Source organism: Drosophila suzukii, chromosome 2L, assembly GCF_043229965.1.
Source record: "Drosophila suzukii chromosome 2L, CBGP_Dsuzu_IsoJpt1.0, whole genome shotgun sequence".
NCBI lineage: Eukaryota > Metazoa > Arthropoda > Insecta > Diptera > Drosophilidae > Drosophila > Drosophila suzukii.
The window spans coordinates 16,971,760-16,996,878 of record NC_092080.1 but is presented as its reverse complement, the minus strand read 5'-3'; the positions used below and the strand labels follow the sequence as shown (position 1 = coordinate 16,996,878).

Below are 25,119 nucleotides of genomic sequence, written 5' to 3'. Positions count from 1 at the left end.
ATTGAAGGTTCATATTGACAATTCTGAATTTTAAATACATTTTTAATAAAAAAATTGAAAGTTCTTTAAAAGAGATTTTATGGATTTTACTTTAAAAATTAAACATATCATTCATATCATCTAAATGCGTATATATGTATAGTAAAGAACCCGATTACAACCCAGTATTTTCTGTCTGTACACAAAAAAATACAAACATCCCACTGGAACCGCTCTTATCAGCCCCTAGAACCTGAACACAAACATAATCGCACATCGGGAGGCTATGACAAACCGACACACATGTGTGTTTCTACCTAGGCCTAGTATTTCCAACTTCGATTCCAGACTTTAGTTGAAAAAGAGGCGTCGAACCGAGCGGTTTGAGATCCGAAAGTTGCTTGAAGAGCGGAAACATATTATCGCGTGTGCTCGTTCCTACTCTCTTGGTCGCCAAGCGAGCTCAACACGTGGGCGAGAATTAATAAAGTGATATTATTTCGTTGAAAACGTGATTGGTTTAGTTCTTGTTGCTTGAGAGTCCCAAAAATATGTCGCAGAGCGTTCTAATAATCGGTAGTGGCGGTCGGGAGCACGCGATTTGCTGGAAATTGTCGCAATCCCCGAAAGTGTCTAAAATTTACGCGTTGCCAGGCAGCCATGGCATTCAACAGGTGGAAAAGTGCCAGAATCTGGAGGCCCAGACCTTGGATCCTAAGGATTTCGAGGTAGGTTCGCTATCCCGACCTTGGATTGCCCTTCGTGAGGGGCTTAAAATTACCTAAAAGTGCGAGTGTGTGTGTGTTAATTGGATGCTGCGGGTGAAGATTTAGCAAAACAGCTGCGGATTTTTGGCATTTAATTCGTTTGGTTTCGTTTTATTGCCACAGTGATACGCTTTTATGGCTTCTGATCATGGTAAAATATGCACTGCATGCGGGTCGAGAACTTTTATGCTGAGCGGCAGCCATAAATCCGTAATCGAGACTCTGGGAAAGCGTTTTATTGCATCCAATCTCTGATCGTCGGTGTGCCTTAACCCTTCGGCGGGCCTTGGGGTCTGCGATTGCAAGTGCTGCTGATAAGTTGTGCGCGTAGTGCAAATCTCAGTTGTAATCTATCCAACGAGTGTTTATTATAAATTATTGAGTGCCATATACATTGTATATATATATATATATTTATATATTTATTATATATATATATATAAATTATATTCATATTTTACAGTCACTTCAAAATTAGGCTCACGTGGTTTAATTTATTTTTAAGGCCTTAAATGGTTTTTGTTAGTTTGTTGGCGTTTTATTAAACATTTAATGAACTTACCATAACCGTTAATTGTATAAATACCTCTACAAGATTTCATAAAGAAAATATTTGTTTCTGGGATAGGGAGATTTTTTTGGCTTTTACTTGATTTTCAAATTTTGTTTAGTTTCAAACAATCTTAAATTCGTATCTAGTGAAAATTGCCAAACGTAAAAAATAGAGTGGAAAAATACTTAATTTGTTCAAAGGCTTAAAAGTTGTTTATGAAATATAAACTTACGTTTTCAATGCTTAAAAGTATGCAGGTGCCACTGAAACTCGAAAACGTTTTTTGTTACCCTTGCAATCAAAAATAAAAACACTTTAAATGGCTTATTAATGGAATAGCAGAACCATTACCGCACCTGAAAGTGATCTTTCCTTAGAAACCAGTTTTAAAGCTTAATCTACTTCATTTGGGTTAATTAATTTTGGAAAGTAGCCTCGGCAATTAGAATGACTGCTGAATTTGTTCTTTATCATTTCGTTAAAGCATTCAAAATTTCCCCATTTTTAAGTAATTAAGACTAAGTGAAATATATGTCTTCGATTTGTGAACGTTCAGTAACGTACAATTCCACTCAAATAAATCCATCGCCATTCCATAAACATAATCAAATATGAAAAGAGATTTATGTCGTGAATACGATTTCACTGATCGAATAACAATTTGTTATTAACAATAGAAATCTTTTGTTGTCGTTTTAAATTTAAGCTTACGTTTGCTTAGCACCTCTATTTATTGCTTGTGGCTTAATTAATTGTTTAGATCAAAATTCACAGATTCGCCTGATTGACTCCTAAGAGACCAGCCCCTTCCCCCGCCACAAGTTCTCGACCATCGATCATCAGTGCGTCGAAGCGCCTCGTCTTTGTCGCAGAGGTCGTAGCGTTGTCGTGGGCGGATGGGTGAGGTATATGGTCTTTGGAGTGGTGCTCGGTCGGGATCTTGGGGTCGTTGGTTCCTGGATGTTGCGGGTGTACACATTGAAGGCGGCCGCATCATGCTCCACGGTCTTGAGTTCGCCGGTGTAGTAATCCTTTATCTGGTAGGGATGCGTTCTAATGTACTCCAGGGAGCGCAGTATATAGTCGGGAACCTGGGGAATATGCGAGCCCTCAGGATGATAGCCAAACTCATCGGCCACATAGTTGACACTGATGACATTGCCCTCGGGTGAGGTGTAACTGTTGCCACCCTGGATGGAAACGCCACCCAATCCCGCTTGGGATGCGGAAATTCCATTGGAGGTCTCGTAGGCGTACCGGTAATTGCCATCCCGTTCCACCTGCAGTTCGTTCTGGAGTGTCCGTGTGTTACGATCCGAATCCGGAATGTAGGAGGAGCCGGCCTGCACCTGCATCACGGCCAGGGCAACGATGAAATTCACCTGTGGCGGTGGACAAGAGTCAATTAATTATAATCCATTTTCGGGGAAATCCCAGTTCGGGGGCAGACTGTGCTTACAAGCAAATACATGATGTCGCGTTCAAGTTTGGTTCTAAACTGCTTGTCTGCTTCTCGGACGCTTTCGTTTTTATATCCATCCGCTCACCAGCGGATTTTTGGCAATATTTCGCCTCGGAAACCCAGTTCCGACGTCTCCATCTCCGCTCGTCAACATCACCATCTTCATCTACATCATCGCTGTGGGGCTGCCTTAGTCAGTCATAAATAAAATGATTTTATTTCTTATAAGTATTTTATTTTATATAGGTATCAACGACGTTATTTGTCGTTGTCGCCGTTGCAATTCCTATAGTGTGGGATGGTAAAATCCAGCAAAACGGAAAGAAGAGTAAAAATTTAATGAAACATTCGTGAATGGTTATGCCCTACTCGAAGGTTGGGGCACTTACAATTTGATATGTATTGTGGCTGATCTTGAAAATCCCATATTGCCTTGCTTGACTTACATTCCCAAGAAACTCTAAATACCATGACGATCGTTGAACTGCAATGTCGTAAAAATATTATTGTAGATGTAGTTAAGATCTGTAAATGGAATTTCAGTCTTCTACTGATTGATAGGTCTGAGTTTCGCATATCTAGTAAAATCAGCTTCTACAGTTAGCTGAAAATAAACCAAGAAATTATTTTAAAAATAGTTTTCAGATTTTAAAGCTAGGGCTGAGAATTCCGCTTTATCTGACAGTTATTTGTAGTTCTTCTTTTGGATTTAAATGTAAAATGACTCTAAAGGAAATGACTTTCCAATTAAAGGAACATTTTCATTACTTTACAGCTTAAATGCCAAATTTGGGATATTGGTTTGGCTATAATGAAGCTTAATTACTTCTTCAACTTACTTGATCTGCTACCTTCTTCGTTCTTTTCATTTGCATAGTTATTCTTAGAAATTGCATAGTCTGATCATTAAGCTCAGCATAGTTATTCTGATAAATGATCTTTGGACGTTTATCATCAAACATATAATTCAATCACTTGGCTGACACTTAGACGAAATTTCCTGCTTCATCCCAGCTATCACCCGTCTGATGATACTTTTTTTTTGGCCGATTCCGAAAAACCCGTCCAACCAATTCAGCAAAGCGTATCTAATTCCTTTCTTATCCGCAAACGAATGTGGCAGCATTCTTTTTCAACCTCACCGCCCCCTCCAGATCTCGAGGCCCCATTCTCCCGCACTTAATTTGCATATAATACAGTAAATCATGAGCGCACTCTGTAAAGCATAAAGACGAAAACGTTCTAACCAAATTTGGTAAGAGCCAGTCGGAGAATGCGAGTTTTACTTAAAATATATATATAATAAAAAAAAGTTGTTGATCTTTCTTCGTTCCATCTGTCATAAGATCTTCTCAACCCTCGCTACGGGAAATTAAAACCTTGGCCGGGTTTGCCAAATCGCTCTTAATTTGGAAAACCAAATAGCTCAATAAAAACGTCATTTTGTGTGAACGTTCTTGAACCCTGGGAAGCACAAACGAACCGGATGGGGATGATGGGGGTCAGGAAATCGGGATGAGTTCCCCAGGTGCTAAATGGTCTGGAACGCAGCAGAGTGGCATCTCGACACGTTCCACCAGAGCGGGGTAATCCGACTCTGCGTTGGCGCCAATTCGAATTAGAGTTGAGTAACGATATCATCGAGAACTTGGAAACCGGACCAGCGATCGAGCTGGGATTAACTTGGTTTGTTGACATGGCCGACATAGCCGGCGCCTGAGTCAGTTCATCTTCCATCCGCCGAATGTGAAGACAATGCACCCCCAGTCCCAGTTTAATGGCAAAACAATTAGGAAGGCATTTAGTATTTTGGCGACAAATTGACGATGGAACCGGTTGAGTACTTAGAGGAGTGTTATCTCCCACTTGGAATGTGGTTACAAAAAAGCCAAAACAGCCCAAAACAATGGGGAGCCCAAGAAGTGGCGGAGGATCGTGACCCGGTTTGAGTGGAAAAACCAATTATGATCTCAAAATTTATGATTGTTTTGGTGCACAGAGGTATTTCAATGCAATTTTCAAGATTCTGTATGTATCACGAATTTGAAATAATAAAAAATTTCATCAGTGTATCAATTGTAATTAAGATTCCAATGTCAATTAAGCAATTTGAATTTAGCACTCCAAATTTGAACAACGGTTTTTTGATTATATATTTCATCACAACAGGCTGGTCGAGATTTTTATTGTTATGGATCCTAATGAATATGTTTATATTTGTCATGGAGTTAAAAATCACTTAACGAATTATATTTTGGTATTTCTTAACAACTTTCATTTTTTAGATTACCTATTGAAATGATTTTGCTTATATTTGTTATGGGGTTATTAATACCCTAATAAAAATTTTTTTAAGAACTTTAATTTTATTAGATTGCCTTCCCTATATGGAAACACTTTACTTAATTTAATCTACTTGTTTCATATATTTTTCAGGCCATTGCCAAATGGAGCAAAGCAAACCAGATAAACCTAGTGGTTGTGGGACCCGAAGATCCCCTGGCCTTGGGATTGGGGGATGTGCTGCAGAAGGCGGGAATACCGTGCTTTGGACCCGGCAAGCAAGGTGCCCAAATCGAGGCGGACAAAAAGTGGGCCAAGGACTTTATGCTGCGCCATGGCATTCCAACGGCTCGTTACGAGAGCTTCACGGACACGGAAAAGGCCAAATCCTTTATCAGAAGGTATAGTTTACAATTTAATGAATATTTATGGGGTAAATAATGTAAAATCTATCCCATAGCGCTCCATATCCAGCTCTGGTGGTGAAGGCTGCTGGACTGGCGGCAGGAAAAGGCGTGGTGGTGGCCGCCAATGTGGAGGAGGCCTGCCAGGCGGTGGACGAGATCCTGGGACAGTTGAAGTATGGTCAGGCGGGAGCCACTCTGGTGGTGGAGGAGCTGCTGGAGGGCGAGGAGGTATCCGTGTTGGCCTTCACCGATGGCAAGAGTGTGCGCGCCATGCTTCCCGCCCAGGATCACAAGCGTTTGGGCAACGGCGACACTGGTCCAAATACTGGGGGCATGGGCGCCTACTGCCCGTGCCCGCTGATCAGCCAGCCAGCCCTGGAACTAGTCCAAAAGGCCGTGCTGGAGAGGGCAGTGCAGGGTTTGATCAAGGAGCATATCACCTACCAGGGTGTGCTCTATGCGGGACTCATGCTGACACGCGATGGTCCTCGTGTATTGGAGTTCAACTGCCGGTTCGGAGATCCAGAGACCCAGGTGATACTGCCGCTGCTCGAAACCGATCTCTTCGAGGTTATGCAGGCATGTTGCAGTGGACAGCTGGACAAGATTCCCCTGCAGTGGCGCAATGGAGTTAGCGCCGTGGGTGTGATCCTGGCCAGTGCTGGTTATCCAGAGACCTCCACAAAGGGATGCCTTATAACGGGTAAGGTTTTCGTAGCTCTTGTGTTAAAGTTAAATGTTAAAGACCTATTTTTTTAGGACTTCCGGCTGCCAATTCCCCCACCCAATTGGTTTTCCACAGCGGTCTTGCCGTGAATCCACAAAAGGAGGCCTTAACCAACGGCGGTCGCGTCCTTATCGCCATTGCTCTGGACGGAAGCTTGAAGGAGGCTGCCGCTAAGGCCACCAAATTGGCTGGAAGTATCACTTTTTCGGGCTCGGGAGCTCAGTACAGAACGGACATTGCCCAGAAGGCATTCAAAATGTAATTATACAATTGTGCATCATCTATCAAGACTCATTTCAAATAAAGCATGAATAGTTTGGAAAACAGAAAATATGCGGATTGCAATCAAATTTATTCATTTGTCAATTCAAATACATATAGAAAATAGGAATCCAAATTCAATAGATTGTGGCTTTAGTTCGGACCGTAGAGATCTTATGTTTTTAATTATCGCCCTGGAAAAAAATTAAAAGTGTTCTCCGAGTTTAGAAAAACCTTTATATAAACTCTTTTGGTCACTTCATTCTCATTTTTTAAAATATAATAAATGACAAAATAAAAAAAATGTAGGGAAAAATCTCCATTTTAGATATAAAGGGGTAATATTTAATATCTATAAACACAGTCGACATGTCCTAACTTTGATTTTAGTTTATCTTTAAATGTTAAAAGGTTGATCTAGTTGAATTGACATAAAGCGCTAATTGGTTAGAATTGTGGAAGGTCGACTCCAATACTAAATACATATCATAGTTGAAGACATATTCAATTTAAATTCATCTACCATTTGACCCACTGATAAACTTGTATCTTCTCTATTGAATTTCCTTTACCTAGAGCTACTGCCAGCTCCCCGGGGCTGAGTTACAAGGACAGCGGAGTGGATATCGATGCTGGAGATGCACTGGTGCAGCGCATCAAGCCCTTGTCCCGCGGCACCCAGCGACCTGGCGTCCTTGGCGGTTTGGGCGGTTTTGGAGGACTGTTCCGCTTGAAGGAACTCAGCTACAAGGAGCCAGTCATTGCGGAGGCCACCCAGGGAGTGGGGGCCAAGATCCATCTCGCCCTGGAGCACGAGCTGTACGAGAACGTAGGCTACGATCTTTTCGCCCTGGCCGCCAACGATCTTTTGGAACTGGGCGCCGAACCAGTGGCCTTTCTGGACTACATTGCCTGTGGCAAGTTGCACGTTCCATTGGCCGCCCAGTTGGTCAAGGGTATGGCCGATGGTTGCCGGGATGCGCGGTGCGCCTTAGTGGGTAAGATTATTACCAATTTTTATTTAAGTCCATTAACTTAATTTCTCACTTTTCTTAGGTGGAGAAACTGCCGAGATGCCTTCTCTTTATGAACCCGGTCAACATGACATGGCTGGTTATTGCGTTGGAGTCGTGGAGCAGTCTCGAGTCCTTCCCCGTTTCGATCTTTACCAGCCTGGGGACCTGCTCGTTGGTCTTCCATCCTCTGGACTTCATTGCGCCGGCTTCAATGAGATACTCACCCAGTTGGCGGCAGCCAAAGTGAATCTCAGGGAGTGTTCTCCCGTTGATGGTAGCGAAGATGGCCTGACTCTTGCCCATGTCCTGGCCACGCCCACCCAACTGTATGTCCAGCAGTTGCTGCCCCATCTTCAGAAAGGCGATGAGATCAAGTCGGTGGCCCATGTGACCCATGGTCTGCTGAACGATGTCCTTCGCCTTTTGCCCGAAGGATTCGAGACAACGCTGGATTTCGGGGCCGTGCCAGTGCCCAAAATCTTTGGCTGGCTGGCAGGAAAGTTAAAGTTGAGTGCACAGACCCTCCTGGAGAGGCACAACTGCGGCATTGGCATGGTGCTGGTCCTGCCCCAGTCGAGTCAGCTGTGGCGCAAATCTCTGCCTGGAGCCAAAGTCCTAGGTGTCCTGCAGCGGCGGTCGAAGACCAGTGGTTCGCCAGTCCTGGTGCGAAACTTTGTGGAGCAACTGCAGAAGATTGCCTCCCCGTACGGTGGACTTGGTGAACGGGAGTTGCCCGAGGAGCTCAAAGAACTGCCTGCCAATAACAGTCTATCAGCTCCTCGCGAAGATTGCTTCGAAAACGCTGCTGGACGTCGACTCACACGCATCCCCAGCCACTACAAGGACCCCATTCTCATCCTGGGCACCGATGGCGTGGGAACCAAGCTAAAAATAGCGCAGCAAACGAAGAGAAACGCGAGCGTCGGTATCGATCTGGTGGCCATGTGCGTCAATGACATCCTTTGCAATGGAGCCGAACCCCTTAGCTTCTCCAGCTACTATGCCTGCGGCCAATGGCAAGAGAAGTTGGCCAAGGAGGTTCATTCTGGGGTGCAGGAGGGTGCCCGGCAGGCCAACAGCAGTTTCATTGGTAAGTTGATTAAATTTTCGGAAAGTTAGTCTTAAACTTACATGAGAAATTTACTTCATGCAAACTAATCCTTTGTGTGATTCTTTCCAGCTTCTCATAGTGCTGCTCTTCCACTGCTGTACGGTCCACAGGTCTATGACCTGGCTGGTTTTGCCTTGGGCATAGCTGAACGCTCCGGAATCCTGCCCCTTTTGGAGGAAATTCAGCCAGGAGATGTGCTCATTGGATTACCCTCGTCCGGTGTCCACAGCAATGGATTCAGCTTGGTTCACGCCGTCCTCAAGCGAGTGGGTTTGGGTCTGCAGGACAAGGCGCCCTTCAGCGAGAAGACGCTGGGCGAGGAGCTGCTGGTGCCCACCAAGATCTATGTGCAGGCATTGTCCAACCTGCTGGCCCGAGGAAATCACGGCATCAAGGCGCTGGCTCACATCACCGGAGGAGGTCTCAGCGAGAATATACCGCGGGTATTGCGAAAGGACCTGGCGGTTCGGTTGGACGCCAACAAATTCCAACTTCCGCCCGTTTTCGCTTGGTTGGCGTCAGCCGGGAACATCAGTTCCACTGAGCTGCAGCGCACCTACAACTGTGGATTGGGAATGGTGCTGGTGGTGGCCCCCACTGAAGTCGAGGGTGTCCTCAAGGAGTTGCGTTATCCACAAAGAGCTGCTGTTGTCGGCGAGGTGATTGCCCGCAAGGACCCGAAGAAACACCAAGTGGTGGTCCAGAACTTTGAGGCGTCATTGGCCAGAACGCAGAAGATTCTATCCCTGCCTCGGAAGCGAGTTGCTGTCCTCATCTCAGGAACCGGCAGCAACCTGCAGGCTTTAATAGATGCCACGCGGGACTCGGCACAGGGTATTCATGCCGACATAGTGCTGGTCATTAGCAACAAGCCTGGTGTTCTGGGTCTGGAACGTGCCAGCCGAGCTGGCGTACCATCGTTGGTCATCTCCCACAAGGATTTCGCCAGCCGGGAGGTCTACGATGCGGAACTGACGCGAAATCTGAAGGCGGCTCGCGTGGATTTGATTTGCCTTGCCGGCTTCATGCGAGTCCTGAGTGCTCCGTTCGTTAGGGAGTGGCGTGGACGTCTCATCAACATCCATCCCTCGCTGCTGCCCAAGTATCCGGGTCTGCATGTTCAGCGGCAGGCCTTGGAGGCGGGCGAAAAGGAGTCCGGCTGCACGGTTCACTTCGTCGACGAGGGCGTGGACACGGGAGCGATCATAGTTCAGGCCGCCGTACCCATTTTTCCCGACGACGATGAGGATTCCCTGACGCAACGTATCCACAAGGCAGAGCATTGGGCTTTCCCACGGGCATTGGCTCTTTTGGCCAATGGAGCCGTTCGACTTGGTCCCGAGGCAAGCCAGTAAATGACTCATAAATGAAAATTTTAAAATGCCTGCTAATCGACACCGACATCTTTAATGGAAATCACACGGATGAATTTAATTCTCCTACTTTTACTTTTCAAGTCGAATTAGTTTTAACAACCTCGAACTTTTATAGATATTCGACTGTAATAAGATTAACAATAGTTTTTTTTAGGTTAAGACTGCATTTGTTTTATAAAAATAATAACTATTATTTACACAAACAGATTTGCCTTTTGTTTTTAATGTATTCGAAGAGCCTGATATCTTTTATAAGATAATTCTCATTAAATCTGGCTTGGAACCTTGAGATATAATAAGAATAATTTGATCGGGTACTTGACCTTATACGTTATATTCAACATTCATTATATTTTTAAAACATAAATCAGATAGCATAACAAATTGCAAAATATTTTTGTACCATTCTTTTTTTTACACACTTATCTACTTCTAATATCACAATTCGACGATCACACATTTTCCTTTACAATAGTTTGCTAATTAGGGAAAAGAGACTGGTACTAGAACTCCCCTGATCCTCGATATTACTTTTGGCTTTAGCACGCACTTCGGGTCTGATTACGTTACGCTGCAATTCCGAATCCTTAAATATGGGTTCCGCCATCCTGTCGAGGTTCAGGCGAAAGAATTGATTCTCCAGGATGGGTACTATCAGGTTGTACTTGTCAATGAGCTTGTTTAGTTGCTTGATATCCTCCTGTTGCTGCTGGGTGAAGGTTTGCCAGGCGGCCAAATCTTCGGGGCGCTGAAGTGGCCATTCACCGTAGTATATGCGTTCCTTCCGCAACTTCATCTTTAGTTGAGCGACCGCATCGCGGATATCCTTTCCAAGGCTGATCCACTCCGGCGTGAAGCCATTGTCCAACATGATCTTGTTCAGCTTATGAGTGGTAAAGTCCAGATAGGGATTCTGCGACTGAGCCCCGGACAGTGGCTTTCCTGACCCGTTGAGGTTGTTGAAATCACCCTGGGACATTGCCTCCTGGATGAGATCCTCGACAACCCGATCGATGCCGTACTTGGTCTTGATGGCATGTCTGCGAAAGTGATTGCCGCCCTTGGACATCAAAGTTTTCTCTCCGGCAGCGGCCTTGTCGATCCGGTGCTCCAGGACGCGCTCCTGAGCCTTCATAGCGCGAACCTGCTGGTACTGTTTCTGGCGCTGGAAGGGATTGCCCATGCCGATGCCTTCGTTGGATAGATATTGCCGATGCTGCGGCGCCGTGTGCTTGATATCGAACTCCATGGCCTCCTCCTCGTCCTCCTGAATGTTGCGCCTTCCTTTGGCGAACTTCTCCTGCAGGACCCGAAAGGCCTGGTCCACCTGCTGGAAGCGCTCGGCACTGGCCTCCTCGGTACCCGAATCGGGATGCACCCGCTTGACCAGATCCAAGTAGGCGTGGCGCACGGTATTCTGGTCGGCCGACTCGTGCACTCCCAGGATGCGGAAGCATTCCTAGTGATAAGAGGTGGGATATTGCATAATGGCCATGGGAACCAAGAGATATTGCAAGATTTGGACTCACCATATACACTTCCTTACGTTTGAGGTGCAAGAAACGAGCGAATCGGAAGGTTGTGGATCCAACCAACAGACGTCCTGCCAGCCACATTTTTTACTGCCCTTATTTAAATTAATTTTCAAAAGGCTGTGGAATTTGTAAGCCTGACGTTCAATGCAATTCTACTACAATAAACATTTGTTTATGTTTTCGGGCCGATCAGCTGTTGGGAATGTATGTGTGTGCGCGGTAGTATTAATATACTGCGCTCGTAACAAATTTTCTCTTTTTTTAGTATTTTTCACATATAGTTTTAGTGAGACCGTCTCACTCAGGGATCCGTAAAATTATTTAGCCGTTGAAATTTAAATTCAAAACATTAAAAAGTATATTTATTTAAAGGGAGCTGTAAAATAAATTTAATAACAAATTTGTAAAATATATAAAGATTTTTTGTTTTGATTTTTTCTCATGTGTGTAAACATATTTAATCGAGTTTTATAATTTTTGTTTTTAATGTAATAATTAATAGTAATAATTACAGTTAGTAAAGACTTCCTTTTTTACTACTATTTTTAAGCAAAGGGAGTTCTTTGTATTAAAATTATATTATTTATCTTCTTTTTAAAAGATTTTAGTTTTTGTAACCGGCAAAAAAAAAATTAAGCGATGCAATCCATTTTTAAAACAGTTACCGTCATCCCAACTTTCTAACGCGAGAATGAGAACGATTATTTATTTAAACGAAATGTTCAGGTAATAATGAATCTGTGCTTAGGTAAATGTTGAAGCGTGATTATTTTAGTTCGTTTTTATTTGCGTTAGTTTATGCGTGTTTGCTCTCAGTGAATGCCTAACCTAAATCCAAAACAGAAAATTTCCACACTTACTAGAATTTCTTACTGCAATTAAAGTCTGGCGATGACCAAATCTGAGAGTAAGCAAAACTCATTTGCAATTCAAAAAACCATTCATGCTCTACATAGACTGCACATTAAAGTTTGTTCTATGTGGGTTACATAGTCATAATTAAAAATTATTTAAGTGGCTGACCTACACTTATAGAGATTTACAAGATAAAAACCAAATTGAGATTGATTATTTAAATTGGGAAAATAAATGATCTCTTAATTTCACATCTCTTAACTTATAAAAACCATAATTATATCTGAAAATATATTTATTGTCATACACTTGTTTGATTTTGAACACGTTGGAATAATTATGATTCAATTGATCTGGTTTTGATTTTGGTTACCGGTCTGGTCTGTTGCTTGCGATATGTTTTCTTTTCGTAGCTTCCCGTTTGGCCTGTTTGATGTGGCCCATTAGCATATTTACGAACAGGATGTGCACAGGTTTGCTCCAAATTCTTAACCAGGTTTTCCATGTCGTAGATCAATCTGTGCCATGGTTATTCTATTCATCATCTTCCGAAATATCGGGCGCATACAAATCGAATACCTCAAGGAATTGAGCCAGCTTTTTGCCAATATAGCCGCCTAATAAAATGCCTGGTATGACAGTGACCGCAATACCAACATAAATGTACTTTTTGCTACGCTTCGGTATCTTTTTTAGTTCTTTAAAGTCTTTGAAGTCGTCTCCATCAAATGGCATTCTTCTTATTTAAATTTAGGTAGCTGCTAAAGTGTGTATGTTGGGGAATCGAAAACAACATTATTCTGATGTAAATGTCAAGACTTTCTCCTGCCAAATAGGGCAGGCACGCCCCAGAACCTAAACTCAGACCCAAAACCCTCATCGGAATATTCGAGTGTGCGGCCCTACATGGCACTTCCGTTCTGCTGGCTCAAACGACTAATTTTGTCAACCGTCTGATTGTCCCTCTTCAATTGGCTTGTCTACATTTCCGTCTAAGGAAGGGTATTGTCTTTCATTTTAATATTTGACCTGCAGAAGTGTTGTGTACTCATTTGCTGATTAACGGAGCGTAGAAAGGATGGTCTAAGGTGAAAATAATTGTGTTTTCTAAAAACATAATTAGAGTACTCGCTTCTTACAATATTATCTAACTTTTGAACATCAGCAATCAAGAATCCCTTTTTCTACCACTACCCATAAATTAAAAAAAGTTATAATTGCACCTCACAAAATCATGATTTGTTTGTTTTGAAAAAGGAAGTAAAAATTGACCCTTTGAAGATGGATTAATGGAAGGTTATACCTTACAATTACCTCGTTTTGGTTTGTATACATTTGTGCTAATTGCATCGTTGCATCTATAAGAATCAGTAAAATGCTTTCGAAAGAATGGAAGTGAAAAATGTAATTTATCATCCTTGTTGATTGGATAAAAAGATCTGATAAGCTGGCCTCAGAGCGCTCGATCAATAATATTGGGTGATTTAGATTCCGGAAATCCAACATTACCTAGGTACCTAGCTCACTTTGGTTTTTGTTCCTGGAGAAAATTAAAGGAAATAAACAATATTCACAAAATATCTTAACCATTAAATTTAACTCGTGTTACAAAAAAGAATAAAAGAATTTTAAGCAGATTTTTCTGAGAAACCATAATTGTAAGGTTCCTTCTATTTTCACGGGCAGATCAGGATTGTTATCAAAGACCTTTTTAAGCCCATTTCGCTTGCCATTTTCTACCATGCCCATAGATAGAAAACCTCGGTGGTAAAACCCACCATAAACTGCACATGTTCTGTGCAATTCGGTATCATTTCTTCAAAAACAAGTATACTGTTCCGTGAAATGTGACGTAAGGTTTTAAGCAAAAAATAATAATGTAAGAAAAAGTACAAGTTTTCTTTTATTACCAATATTGAAAGAAGCCATGACCTTACAAGGATGCAAAGGATAGCCAAAAATAGCAAAAAATTGGATGAGAAGGATTTCAAAAAGTACGTGCAAAAACCTTGCGTTTATGAATACTTCTAAGAGTTTATTTTCTTCGTTTTTCGGTTACCCATTGCTGAACTCCATTTCCGTTTGGCATTTCGCACGTCTTACACGGTTTACGGCTCAGTCAGGATAGTAAGGCTAATTTAGAAAAATAATGAGCAAAGAAAGGCTAGTAAACAACCATAAAAGAACAGAATCAGGCAAAGAGTGAAAAAGGATTCCAAGGGGTAAGTGTAACAATCCCACTTTTATGACCCATTTTATTTTGTAGGCTAAACCTTTTAGCAAGTTTGTTGCCTGAGCCATTCGATAGGGTTCGGTAGAATAGTAAAGATAAGAAAGACCAGTTCAATTTATTTAATAGTTTCAAGTTTTCCAAAACCAAGGTATTTTTGTTACATTTTATATTTTTTATTAAAACGTTGAAAGGAATCTGAAATTAAAAAGGATGTAGAAGGCTAAATATAACCTAGATGGCTTAACATCTAAATGGAATGTGTAGCAAACCACTTTTATGGCCCACTCTATTTCGTTTGTAAGCCCTTTTAGCAAGTTCGTTTCTTAAGTCTTTCGTTCATTTTCCCGCTTCCGTTATGCGCGAATGTTTGAAAACAGTTAGCAACCCCGAATTGAGGGGAGGGTAAAACCCACCCAACCGACGGTTGCACATGCCCTGGGCAATAACAAAAAATTCCCAGGAATCAAGGATGGCTAATCCTGTCGTGACGCTGCAGCCCACGAATTTGGCCAAAATGGTTCGATTTTAGGTAGCATTTCTGCGGCGAATTCGCAGTACGGGCTGAGATTATCGAGCCGTCTTTTCGGCCGAATTCAACGGCGGCGATTAACGATCGGTATGCCGGCTCGTTACCGACCGATAAACTCAAATAGAGACCCAAGAAATCGGAAGCTTTGGGGGCTTCAGTATGCCTTCGACTGTGGCGCTCTCCGGAGAGCAGATCTTGTATCTCCCTTCTTAACTGACACTTACGGTGGCTTACGTTTTGCTGACACTTACGTCTTACGTCGCGCGCTCAAGACGTTAAGAGGCTGCGGCGAACCCGAACTCTACACAAGTGTATATATCGAATCGACTGGGTTTTATTGAGTTAGTGAGTGAGAAAGCCGTTAAGAAGTCTGCAAAGAGAAGAGAAGGCCTGAGACTCGCATAAGCCATAGGAAAACCTGTAAAACGGGCACGTTGAGCTGTTTCAATTCCCTCGCCAGTCTTACGTTTCTACCTATTGCCGATCGGCTATATCTCTCTACTTACCTCTACCTTCTTTTCGGTCTTCTGTTTTTCTGGCCAGCTCTTCGCCTTTTTCTTACCTTTTTTGCTGTCGTGTCTTGTGGTCTTTTGGTCTTTCGTGCCCGAGTGTGTGTGCGTTGACTGGGACTTCAGGTGCAGTAAGCCGCGTTGATTTTGCTGAACAAGTTTCAGTCTGAGTTTGGCCTTCGTGTGTTACAGTACATGGTACAGTAAACGCTCCCCGGATCTTGAGATCGCATTCAGATCTCTTTGTGTCCTATAACAATAAGTGCTGTGAATGTATTTGCCTCGAAACTGGATTTTATTCGATTGTTTTGTGTTTGATGTGGTGCCTATGTGTTTGTTTGTTGGCTAGCGAAAAAAGGATTGCTGTGCATTTTAATGGAGGCGCGTGCTTGGATCGTGTGTGCCTCATGAGGAAACTGACCATTAAATAAAAGGAATTTTAAATTAAAAAAAAGTGGAATGGATTAACAGCAACATTGGGGACTAATCTACAAAACATGTGCAAAAATAAATAACAATGAACGCAAGAGTGGAGGAAATATCACCATTTAATTCATGCATTTCTCAAGCAGTTTTATAAAATCATAAAAATATATATTTTTAAAAAAAGAAAGGGTCTAATGCTTTTATGTTGTTTTTAACCAACAAAGTTAGTTGAACTTCTGGTATAATTTGTTCTTGGCATTTTCTTTGCCTCTTTTTATTGTGAGCCGTTCGGTTTTTACCAGTCCATTAACTTGTCTGTGCCTTTTGCACTTTACTTGGTTAACTGACATTAGACTGCCTGTGTGAGTAAGTAGTCCATCTATAGGGAGTAATATACTCGGGTACTCACTTCACATGCCAGCTGCGCATTTACGCTCCCATTAACCGGGTAGAAATAACAAACATACGGGAAAATGTAGCAACAAGTAGTGGCAGAAACTGGCCAACAAGTGTTTTGCGCAATGGCCAAAAGAAATTACCAAAAAAATGAAAATAGTTCGGGCTAAGGGTTAAAACTGGACCAGAACTTCTTGCCAGCTGGAGTTCGGTTACTTACAAAAAGTTTGTTTCCAAAGTCATTTGTTTGCATTTTCAATCTCAGAACAAGAATTCTTTTAGGCCTGTTCTCACCCGGTTTTCACCTAATTATCATAAATATTTCTTCGAACATTTTGGTGAGCTCAAAACCAAAATGTTCCCAACGCATTTCGAAGACGTGATCCGACTTGTGACGAGAATTCTTGGGTTAACTTTTTTCGAATCTCTTTCACGGCATGCATAATTAAGCAGACCCAACCCCATTAGACAAACTATAGATAGTCTAGCCGACCAGAACATAAATTACATTTATGTGACGCGTTTTCATTTTTATTAGCTTTTATTTTTAAACTTTTATTCAACTTGAATATCTCCCTGCAGTGCAACACTGGCCTTGTGCATTAAAAAGTATAAATAACTATAAAAAAAATAAGAGCACCAAAGAGTTGCCATAAAAAAAACCGACACCGCCGTTGTCGGGAAAGGGAAAAAACCGTCGTTGTTGTCGCTTTTGTTGACCTCAAGGATAACCAGCTGACATGCCACATAAATTGGAATACTAAACATTCGCGAACGATAAATATCGAACCCATATAGTGGTTATATACACGACAACAGCTGCATTTATAAGAGGTGAGTTGCATATTGAAATGGCTGCGAATAAGCCGGAAAAGAGTGGAACAGTACAAAAGTAGTCATCGGTTGATTAGAGATTATACAAAGTCTATGAGAGCATATTATAGGTGACGTTATATTCTTCTGCTTTTAAGCTGACATCATTACATTCCGTCACAAAAAAATACCTTCCAACTATCAATCAATGCGCAATAATGAAGTAAAAACCAATTTCCAGACACGCCTCATTTTGACATCAGTCATTGCGCAAATATTCGATTATATATTTTGTATATCCACATTTATAGACATAAACAATGCCATGCTTTCGTTTTATCCAACGATTTACAATTAAACTTCGCTTTAATTGTGTTTAAATAATTGATTGACTCCACTGATTGAGCAAGCAATTGCTGTATCGATTGTGGTTGTGGTACAGGCCATATAAAGACTTCGATATAGATTCCCACTTAGCCATAAAAAGTAGCACACACCAACAATAAGAACAATTTCTTTTACTTTCTATTAAACAAAACCCTAAAAAGCTTCGATTGTCTGTCGGTCGTGTCTGACTCGCCTTTGTTTGTCACATTCATTCAATAAAGGCCAAGTCGAGTTCCCCAATACCCGTATCCCCCCCAATAACTCCATCGAAAAGACGAAAAGCGAGAGCTACCCAAACAGTTAACCTCAATTTCAAGACGCACTCGGCGTGCTGTTGTTGTTGCTTAATAACAGAAACCGAAACATACCATAGAAGTAGTAAAGAAATTTCACTAAGCTCAAAGTGAAAAGCAGAACAAATGACGTACAAGACTAGGGCCGCAAAAAAACCTCTCATCACATCTGTAAACAACCCACAAGAATGCCGTGTTTGCTCTTTATTTCGTGGCTTATTTCTTGCCAAAAAAAGCTATTTGCCAAATATAAATAAACTCGTTTCTTTATGGAAATTTGTGCCATGATTAAGGAATCTCTTCAGAGATGAGTTCTACTTAAGTCATTTCCATAACTTGGCAAAAAGTATCGAAACGGGTAAAACTTGTTTTAGCGCGTGCTTTGTGGCTCAAGTCGCTATGGCTTAGTCATAATTGGTATATTGGTATTTTGTATAGGGCATCTAAACGGAAGTTGTGGCTAAAAATGTTTGTTAACAGTTAAATAGTGATTGCGAATTGCAGAAGTGAATGCAAGTTTGTTGCCTAAGTCTTTTGATTTGTCGTGGTTTTAATAGAGAAAAATAATTTGAACATTTCAAAAGAAAATTAAGCAGATTAGGTAAAACCTCAGTACTTAAGTTTTTTTAACGCATAGTTCAAAGACTTCGGCTTAGATGATCTAATCCCACATTTCGCAGGAATTAAACCCTAAGAGAAACGTCGAAAAGTCATCTATTATTTGGGCTATGACGAGTATGGGATTAAATTCTTGGACCTTTTTCGAAGGTGGATAATTGCCAGCTGATGCCAAAGTATCGGCAGGTAGAAACATACCCTAAAAAACACAATAACAATAAGTATGTTCAGAATTAATTCACAGCAATCACAGGTAAAGAACCTTTCCAATACCTTACCAAAGGTGCAAGAAGTCAGATGAAACTAGAGGAAGAAAATGCATTATGGGTCTTGTTTATGGCTGATGGATCCTTGGCATGGTTCACATGAATGACAAATCTCCTGCTACATCTCAAGTGTCAGTTAGCCATTAAAAGAAAAGAGGAATTTCAGGGCGTAGTCTGCGTAAATCTCAAGAGAGATCCATCAGTAAGCTGATCCCTGGTTTGGTTTAAGATCTCTTCCGACATGCGAGTAACTTATTATAGAGAGAGATGGATATTCACTGCATGTCTGGCCACCATCAAATCATTAAATAATTATAACAATTTGATTTGGTCAATAATTTTCTAATCATCAACTCTTTCCCGGTAACGAAAGTTTTCGTTTTAGTGGATCTTGATTTTCAATTTTGTTTTTCTTTTTTTTTTAAATTCTCAACTTCCGTCTCGGTGGCAGTGAAAGTGCCCACGAATACCAAACTCATTCTAAAAGCGAATTAATGGTCATCTTGGAGCTCTCTATTTCTCTGCGGTAAAAAGCAGCTTAATCATGTTGAAAAGCAGTTGACAATTTCATAAGTTTTCCAAGGTGGGCGCTTTCACGGCGCCATCTGCCGCTGCTCGTCGATTAGTTACAATTTCCACAAATTTTCTTTATTTCTCCATCTCCAACTCCATGTTTGTGTGCGTTTTCTGTTTTCTTCTCTTATCTTTTTAATTGTGAGAATTGTGTGGAAAAGTGGAGCTCACTGGCCGGGAAAAAGCGAAGCAAAACAAAAAACATTTGACGCTGTCATTGTCGACAATTGTTAAAAATAGAAATAAAAGTGATCAAGCTTAGTCAGTTGAGCCGAACAGTGAAAATGCCCAGCAGAGCTCCGCATTTATAATCGAGCCAAGTTATCAAGTTTCATCTTCTAGCTTGCAATTCTCCCAGGCGTCCTCCTCCACTCACTTTCCGGCTATCTGGGCCTTTAAGCTGCCGAATCTTCAAAATATAATTCACATGACTGCCGCTCATCGCATACATACCCACAACACAATGATCCCCCAGACGGTCTGACTTTTGACTTCGGTGTGCATACTGCTCTTAACCTGTTTTTTGGCTCGGTTGCTCTTGCCTTTTTGGCTGCATTCTTGACGGCTGCTTTTCTTTGAGCCACGCAGCTTAGGTCTTCGGTTTCAAAAAGTCGCTAACCAAAACAGAAAATTAAGAAACTGATACTCGAGAACCGAGGGTTTTTTTGTGCGATAGTGATACTCTTGGTAAGGTATCTTTGAGATTCATTTGTCATGGCTTATTATAATAACATATTTTTTTAGAGTAGATGAATTTACAGATTTAGCATTTGTATTTTTATCAACGCAGAGAGTGACAATTTTTTAATTGTACCTAGCTTATTAAATTAAAATGTTATCATTAAAACATAGTAGTCAAAAGAATTTTCCGAATAAACACCTTTAAATTTTGTTTTAATACCAATTCATAACATTTTTTTACACTGAGAGAGAATGGGTTCCAAATAAAACATTGAAATTGAATTCATGAAAACGAGGTTTAAATCTTAAATATTATATGGAAACTATTGTTTTACATTAACTAGACGTACCAATCAAAATTGTAAGATAATATAATTCAAAAATTTGTAAAATTTAATGAAATATCATGAAAATATCATATTTTATTCGAAAATACCAAACTGTTGTCAGAGAAATCCGTGGTCGTTGTTTTGGATGATTCAATTTCCTTCTCGCTGTTTTGATAGCACTTCAAGATATCACGGGCGTGCCATCATTCCCCAGGTTGTTATTTTTGATGTTGAGTTCATTTTGGCATTTCGGTGGGTGTATTTGTGTTTCTGGCGAGGTGCGGCCCAGTGCACATTTCAGCATTTGGACTTCTTCGCTCAAGCAAGTCATTCGGTTTCAGTTACAAAACCATCAGCTTAAACCAGTGGAAAAACAAAACTTTTCCTTGTCTATTTACGAATTAAATATTAATTGCACTCATCACCCACTTCGGACCCCCGCAGCGCTTCTTGGCTACTTTTTCTTGTTTTTAGCTCGTGAAAGTGTTGGCCGTTGGAAATCACTTGACCATTTTGTGCTCAGCTTTCGACGGCTCTTTGGCTGTACATGAAAACAAATGAATGTTTTTGCTGCTTTGGCGGTAGCAAGTTACCCGAAAAAGATAAATACTAATATGAGTGTAGTGAAAAGTTTCAGTTGCCTGGCTTTGGTCGAGGAAAAGAGTTTCGATGGGAAAATGAAACAAGTTAATTCACTTTTTAACCAGGCAATTGGCTTGGCCATAAGATTAGGTTACCAATAGATTGACCACAAAGCAGCCCTTCATAGCTCATTAAACGACTTTATTTTCCTAAAGTCCCATTGCTTTGGCCACAAACATTTCGTGTAACCCAAATACCAAAGCATTCAAAACAACAAAATACAAAACAACTTACATGCCACAAAATCCGAAACTAGTTCATTGGGTCCCGCCACCGATCGGCCAGCTGCCCAGCTGGTTTTTCTCCCCGAGCTCTGGCTACCTGACCATCAAAATTAAACACAAATTTTTATGTTGCCCCAAAAGATCAATAGCAGCAAGAGGGAAAAGAAATCACGAAGTTCGAAAGAACAGAAATTTACATAAAAATCTGGTTTTATCAGAAGGGGTCTCTTTTTTCCCCATGATGTTTTTGGAGTTCCACAACGGTTGGCTGGAGTGAGAGTGAGTCTGATTGGAGAACAAAAAAAGAATGCCGCATGTTTATATATCATTTCAGAATTATAATACATATTATAATTTAATTTCCTGATACTAGTACTAAACATCACAAATAAAATTCACTTAATATCTATTATATCGATCACTATTGATATAATACTCCTATATAAAGTTTAAGAACCATTAGCTTAAATTATTTTAGTCATCAATTTGATTTAGTTTATTAAATGAGTTCCAGTCAACACCAATTGATCTGGAGAATAAAATTGCACAAATTACCTTAGTTTCTCAAGGAAAAGTATCAACCGAGTTAAAAGAAACCAATGCTGTATTTATTATACATTAAACTGTCTAGTCCAGATTGATCTAATCGGCTTGATTGCTGTCCGCATGATTAATGTTTCTCTAACTGATCTCGATTGATGCTCGAACACCCATCGATTTACAGCCTCTGAGGATCTCCATTTCATTTAACCACTTCACTTAAAAGCTTAGACTCTCTCTATAGGCATTTGATCCTCGTTTTCTGTCCCAGATTCTCTTTCTCTTCTCAATAGCTTCCTCTTCACTCCCAGCCGACTGACACCGAAAACCCAACTCAATTTGTGAAAAATGGTAAAAACCAATTGACCTTCAGGCCAAAAGAAATCAAAGTAAAATAATATTTGGTCATTAGTTTGGTAGGCGGCACAAAAACTGGAAACGTGTTTTTCTCCAACATCGATTTGTGAGGCCAATATTGGCATTAGCGAGGAAAACAAAAGGAAAACCAGCAACGAAAAACACTGAAAAACTACTCCCCAGGCAAGTGTGCAAGTGAAAGTCCCCAACTTTGTTGCATTGGTGGAAAACAGTGGGCTCGTGTGAAGAAGATGGTGGCCAATGCGAAATGGCAATGGAAAACTTAAACGCTGTCTCTCTAAAAAGGCAAACAAACCGGCAGCAGCAGCTGCATTTCCAATCGCCAAAATCGAAAATCAAAAACCAAAACCAGCGGCACAAAAAGTTCACCAGAAATTATATGTACACCGTTTGACTTTTACCATTTGCTCAACTTAGTCATCATTTTAAGGTTTTCGTTTTGATTTAGCTTGTGTGTGTTTGTTTTTTTGCTGGCTGGCTAAATGTCGAAGGTGTCATCAATAATGGCTGAATGCTGAGCCATCGGCAACCGGTTTGGTTACAGATCGTTCAGTTTTCTTGTTGATATTCGCTTTGCATACATGTGTGTGCCCAGAAGATATTTGAATTTTGATTGCGACTGACGCGCAGCCATGAGTCTTTTCCACACTTCTGGCTATAGAGTTTTCCCCCTCCATCTCCGTTCAATGGCTCTTCGATTGCGAAACTTACAGCTTCGATGCGGATGGAAAAGGTTTTTCATGTTTGGGGTTGCCCAAGTCTTTTGTTCTCTCCATGCGGGCGATGATGAGTGGTTCTTTTGTCCGGAGGCTGTCAAGTTCGTTGCCTAAGTCTTTCGTTTTGAAGCAGGTTGTTGCACTGCCATACCTTGCTGCCCCGAAAGTCTATTAGTATTCATGCTCATGCCAATCAACTTATCAAATAATTTTCAATTTGCCATCTCCAACTTAATCAACTTTTAAACGGTGTCAGTCATGGGAGTTACGAAAAATCCATACTAAACGACTTCCCATGCCACCCATTTTAATGCTAATTTGTTGGTGAATCTTTCGAAATGATTGTTAAACCACACGATGAGCTTAGGAAAGACACACCGATATCGAAGCCAAATCAATGGGCAATAAAACACGGACACTAAATCAAATATACCTTTCACTCTCATCGGGCTTTTTGCTTATTTACTTTACCAGTGAAATGGGTGGTAATTTTACTTTTTTTATTACCTATTAGCCAAGCCAACATTTGCATATGTGGAATGTAATCGGTTGCAGTTTGCAGTTTAAGCGAAGAATGCAAAACATTGTTTGCTAACGCTTCGTAAGCCTCTGGAATTCATTCCTCTTGCCATCATTAGCTGAGATTATATAAGCTTCTGGCTAAATATTTTCCAGAGTGTTGACTTCTGACGGTTTTTGGTTGCTTTTTGTTTTCCTGCGGGCTATCAATTAAGAAATAAGTTCCGTTGGTGAATATAATTTCTTACAGTTATATTCCCTTTGGACTGTTGAAAATAGCTTTTTTAAGACTTAAGCTATATAATTTAAGAAGTTATTCTAGATTTCAACAATATTTTACTTGAATTAGAAGAAGTTGAATTAATAAAAGAATTATACATATCGAAGTAGAATAAAAGTTGTAGATTCACGAAACAAAATTTTTAAAGTAAACGCATTTTACTTATTATATTTAAAAAATGTTTTAAGCCTGTTTTCCTTAATTTTATTTTTGTTAATTTAATTTAAAAAAATGGTTTAAATATTATTAAAAATTGTATTATATAAAAAAAGATATAACGTGAACTAAGAAATTCAAAATAATTACCTGTAAGTGCTTTTTTTGTGAATTAAATATTTTCCCACAGTTATTATTATTATCTCAGCTGTAAATTTAAATATTACATTTCCTTTGTGTTTAAAAATTATTAAAAATTGTATTATATAAAACAAAGTTTTAACTTGATATAAAAAATTGAAAATAATTACCTGTAACTGTTTTTTTTGTGAATCAAATATGTTCCCACTGTTATAATTATTATCTCAACTGAAAATTTAAATATTAAATTTTAATGAATCTTCGCCAAACATCTAATGTTAATAGTAATGTTGTTTAGCCTTCAATGGACTCACCGATTTCACAGTCAGCTTATGACAATGCTGTCTTTGGTTGGGTCAAAGCCTCCCGCCCACGCCCACGTCCCCGCCCCCTTTCCTGCTGTGTGTGTGTGTGTGAATGTGTGTGCGCTTCATTAAGCAGCAAAGTAAATAAATGTTGGGTAAAACTCTATAATTTTTGGCGCCTTTCCGTTGAATGCTACTGCTACCACAGCCTAGACCCGAGTTGACTTCAGTTTAAGTTGCCTTTATGCGACTTGGCTCACACCCACACACAAAATGTTTTTCGTGTTAGCCAAGTGGATAAAGAGTAACAACAACAATGGGCACAAATACAGTTAGCCATCGAACAAGTTAGCTGTTTGACGGCTGCAAGTTGCTTTCTGGGCCAAACCGCATAGCCAACTAATTGCACAAAAAATGCGGCATGCGGCTTGCTGCTTGCGGCTTTTCAGGCAGCAGCTGCAGCTGAAGTTTCAACTTTAAACTAAGAAAACCCCAGACTCCAGACTTCGGGGCAAAGGAAAACAACGCATTGCATAATTCATTGCCCTTTTGCTTATATTAGTATTGTAATTATTTTGATTTGTGAGCGCCAAGAGAAATAAACATAAACAAGAGTTGCCATTGCTATTTTTCTTAATTAGCGCTGAGAGGTGCGTGCAGTCTTAGCTTACTTGCAAATTGTTTTTTTCTGTATTTTTTTCTTGAATAAAAGCCGCCAAGACCTGTCTGGGGGTATAAGCCGCTTTTCAATGGCTTTTTATTCATCACTCTTTTTTTTGTTGCTGTTTTTTTTGGGGGGCTTCAAGCCTTTCATTCGCATGCAACAAAGTTAT

General features: G+C 40.6%; 5 protein-coding genes across 8 annotated transcripts in view; 2 read left to right on the top strand and 3 right to left on the bottom strand.

Moving 5' to 3' along the window:
- Positions 1-325: 325 nt before the first annotated feature.
- On the top strand, positions 326-10,149 carry Gart (trifunctional purine biosynthetic protein adenosine-3 Gart). Its single transcript, XM_017089366.4, has 7 exons — positions 326-707; positions 5,198-5,445; positions 5,505-6,154; positions 6,211-6,436; positions 7,016-7,437; positions 7,496-8,545; positions 8,636-10,149. The coding sequence occupies exons 1-7, from the start codon at positions 531-533 to the stop codon at positions 9,919-9,921; spliced, it is 4,059 nt and encodes a 1,352-aa protein (XP_016944855.3). The 5' UTR covers positions 326-530; the 3' UTR covers positions 9,922-10,149.
- On the bottom strand, positions 1,910-2,907 carry Pcp (Pupal cuticle protein). Its single transcript, XM_017089368.4, has 2 exons — positions 2,759-2,907; positions 1,910-2,681 (listed from the first exon to the last, which is right to left on the bottom strand). The coding sequence occupies exons 1-2, from the start codon at positions 2,768-2,770 to the stop codon at positions 2,139-2,141; spliced, it is 555 nt and encodes a 184-aa protein (XP_016944857.3). The 5' UTR covers positions 2,771-2,907; the 3' UTR covers positions 1,910-2,138.
- LOC108009092 (dnaJ homolog subfamily C member 28) lies at positions 8,635-11,659 on the bottom strand. The gene is made up of 2 exons (XM_017073155.4): positions 11,472-11,659; positions 8,635-11,401 (listed from the first exon to the last, which is right to left on the bottom strand). The coding sequence occupies exons 1-2, from the start codon at positions 11,556-11,558 to the stop codon at positions 10,409-10,411; spliced, it is 1,080 nt and encodes a 359-aa protein (XP_016928644.3). The 5' UTR covers positions 11,559-11,659; the 3' UTR covers positions 8,635-10,408.
- Positions 11,660-12,620: 961 nt separating this feature from the next.
- LOC108012789 (essential MCU regulator, mitochondrial) lies at positions 12,621-13,151 on the bottom strand. Its single transcript, XM_017078226.3, has one exon. The coding sequence runs from the start codon at positions 13,065-13,067 to the stop codon at positions 12,867-12,869; it is 201 nt and encodes a 66-aa protein (XP_016933715.3). The 5' UTR covers positions 13,068-13,151; the 3' UTR covers positions 12,621-12,866.
- A 2,104-nt stretch (positions 13,152-15,255) lies between these two features.
- uif (sushi, von Willebrand factor type A, EGF and pentraxin domain-containing protein uif) overlaps positions 15,256-25,119 on the top strand; it is a 34,182-nt gene continuing 24,318 nt past the window's right edge. For 2 of the 4 annotated variants that reach the window (XM_017086361.4, XM_017086345.4), the window contains exons 1-2: positions 15,650-15,801; positions 17,008-17,259. The gene's annotated coding sequence lies outside the window, so the exon portion shown is untranslated. Of the gene's footprint in view, positions 15,406-15,649; positions 15,802-17,007; positions 17,260-25,119 lie in introns of those variants that run through there. The other 2 variants (XM_065864029.2, XM_017086353.4) reach the window with 2 other exon arrangements.

What these genes read in the sequence shown, in the direction of transcription:
- LOC108012789 (XM_017078226.3), bottom strand. Translation starts at nt 13,067, where the DNA reads ATGCCATTTGATGGAGACGACTTCAAAGACTTTAAAGAACTAAAAAAG.
- Gart (XM_017089366.4), top strand. Translation starts at nt 531, where the DNA reads ATGTCGCAGAGCGTTCTAATAATCGGTAGTGGCGGTCGGGAGCACGCG. An exon ending in TGGATCCTAAGGATTTCGAG is followed by an intron (nt 708 to 5,197) that starts GTAGGTTCGCTA and finishes TATATTTTTCAG; the next exon opens with GCCATTGCCAAATGGAGCAA. An exon ending in GGCCAACAGCAGTTTCATTG is followed by an intron (nt 8,546 to 8,635) that starts GTAAGTTGATTA and finishes GATTCTTTCCAG; the next exon opens with CTTCTCATAGTGCTGCTCTT.
- LOC108009092 (XM_017073155.4), bottom strand. Translation starts at nt 11,558, where the DNA reads ATGTGGCTGGCAGGACGTCTGTTGGTTGGATCCACAACCTTCCGATTC. An exon ending in AACGTAAGGAAGTGTATATG is followed by an intron (nt 11,402 to 11,471) that starts GTGAGTCCAAAT and finishes TCTTATCACTAG; the next exon opens with GAATGCTTCCGCATCCTGGG.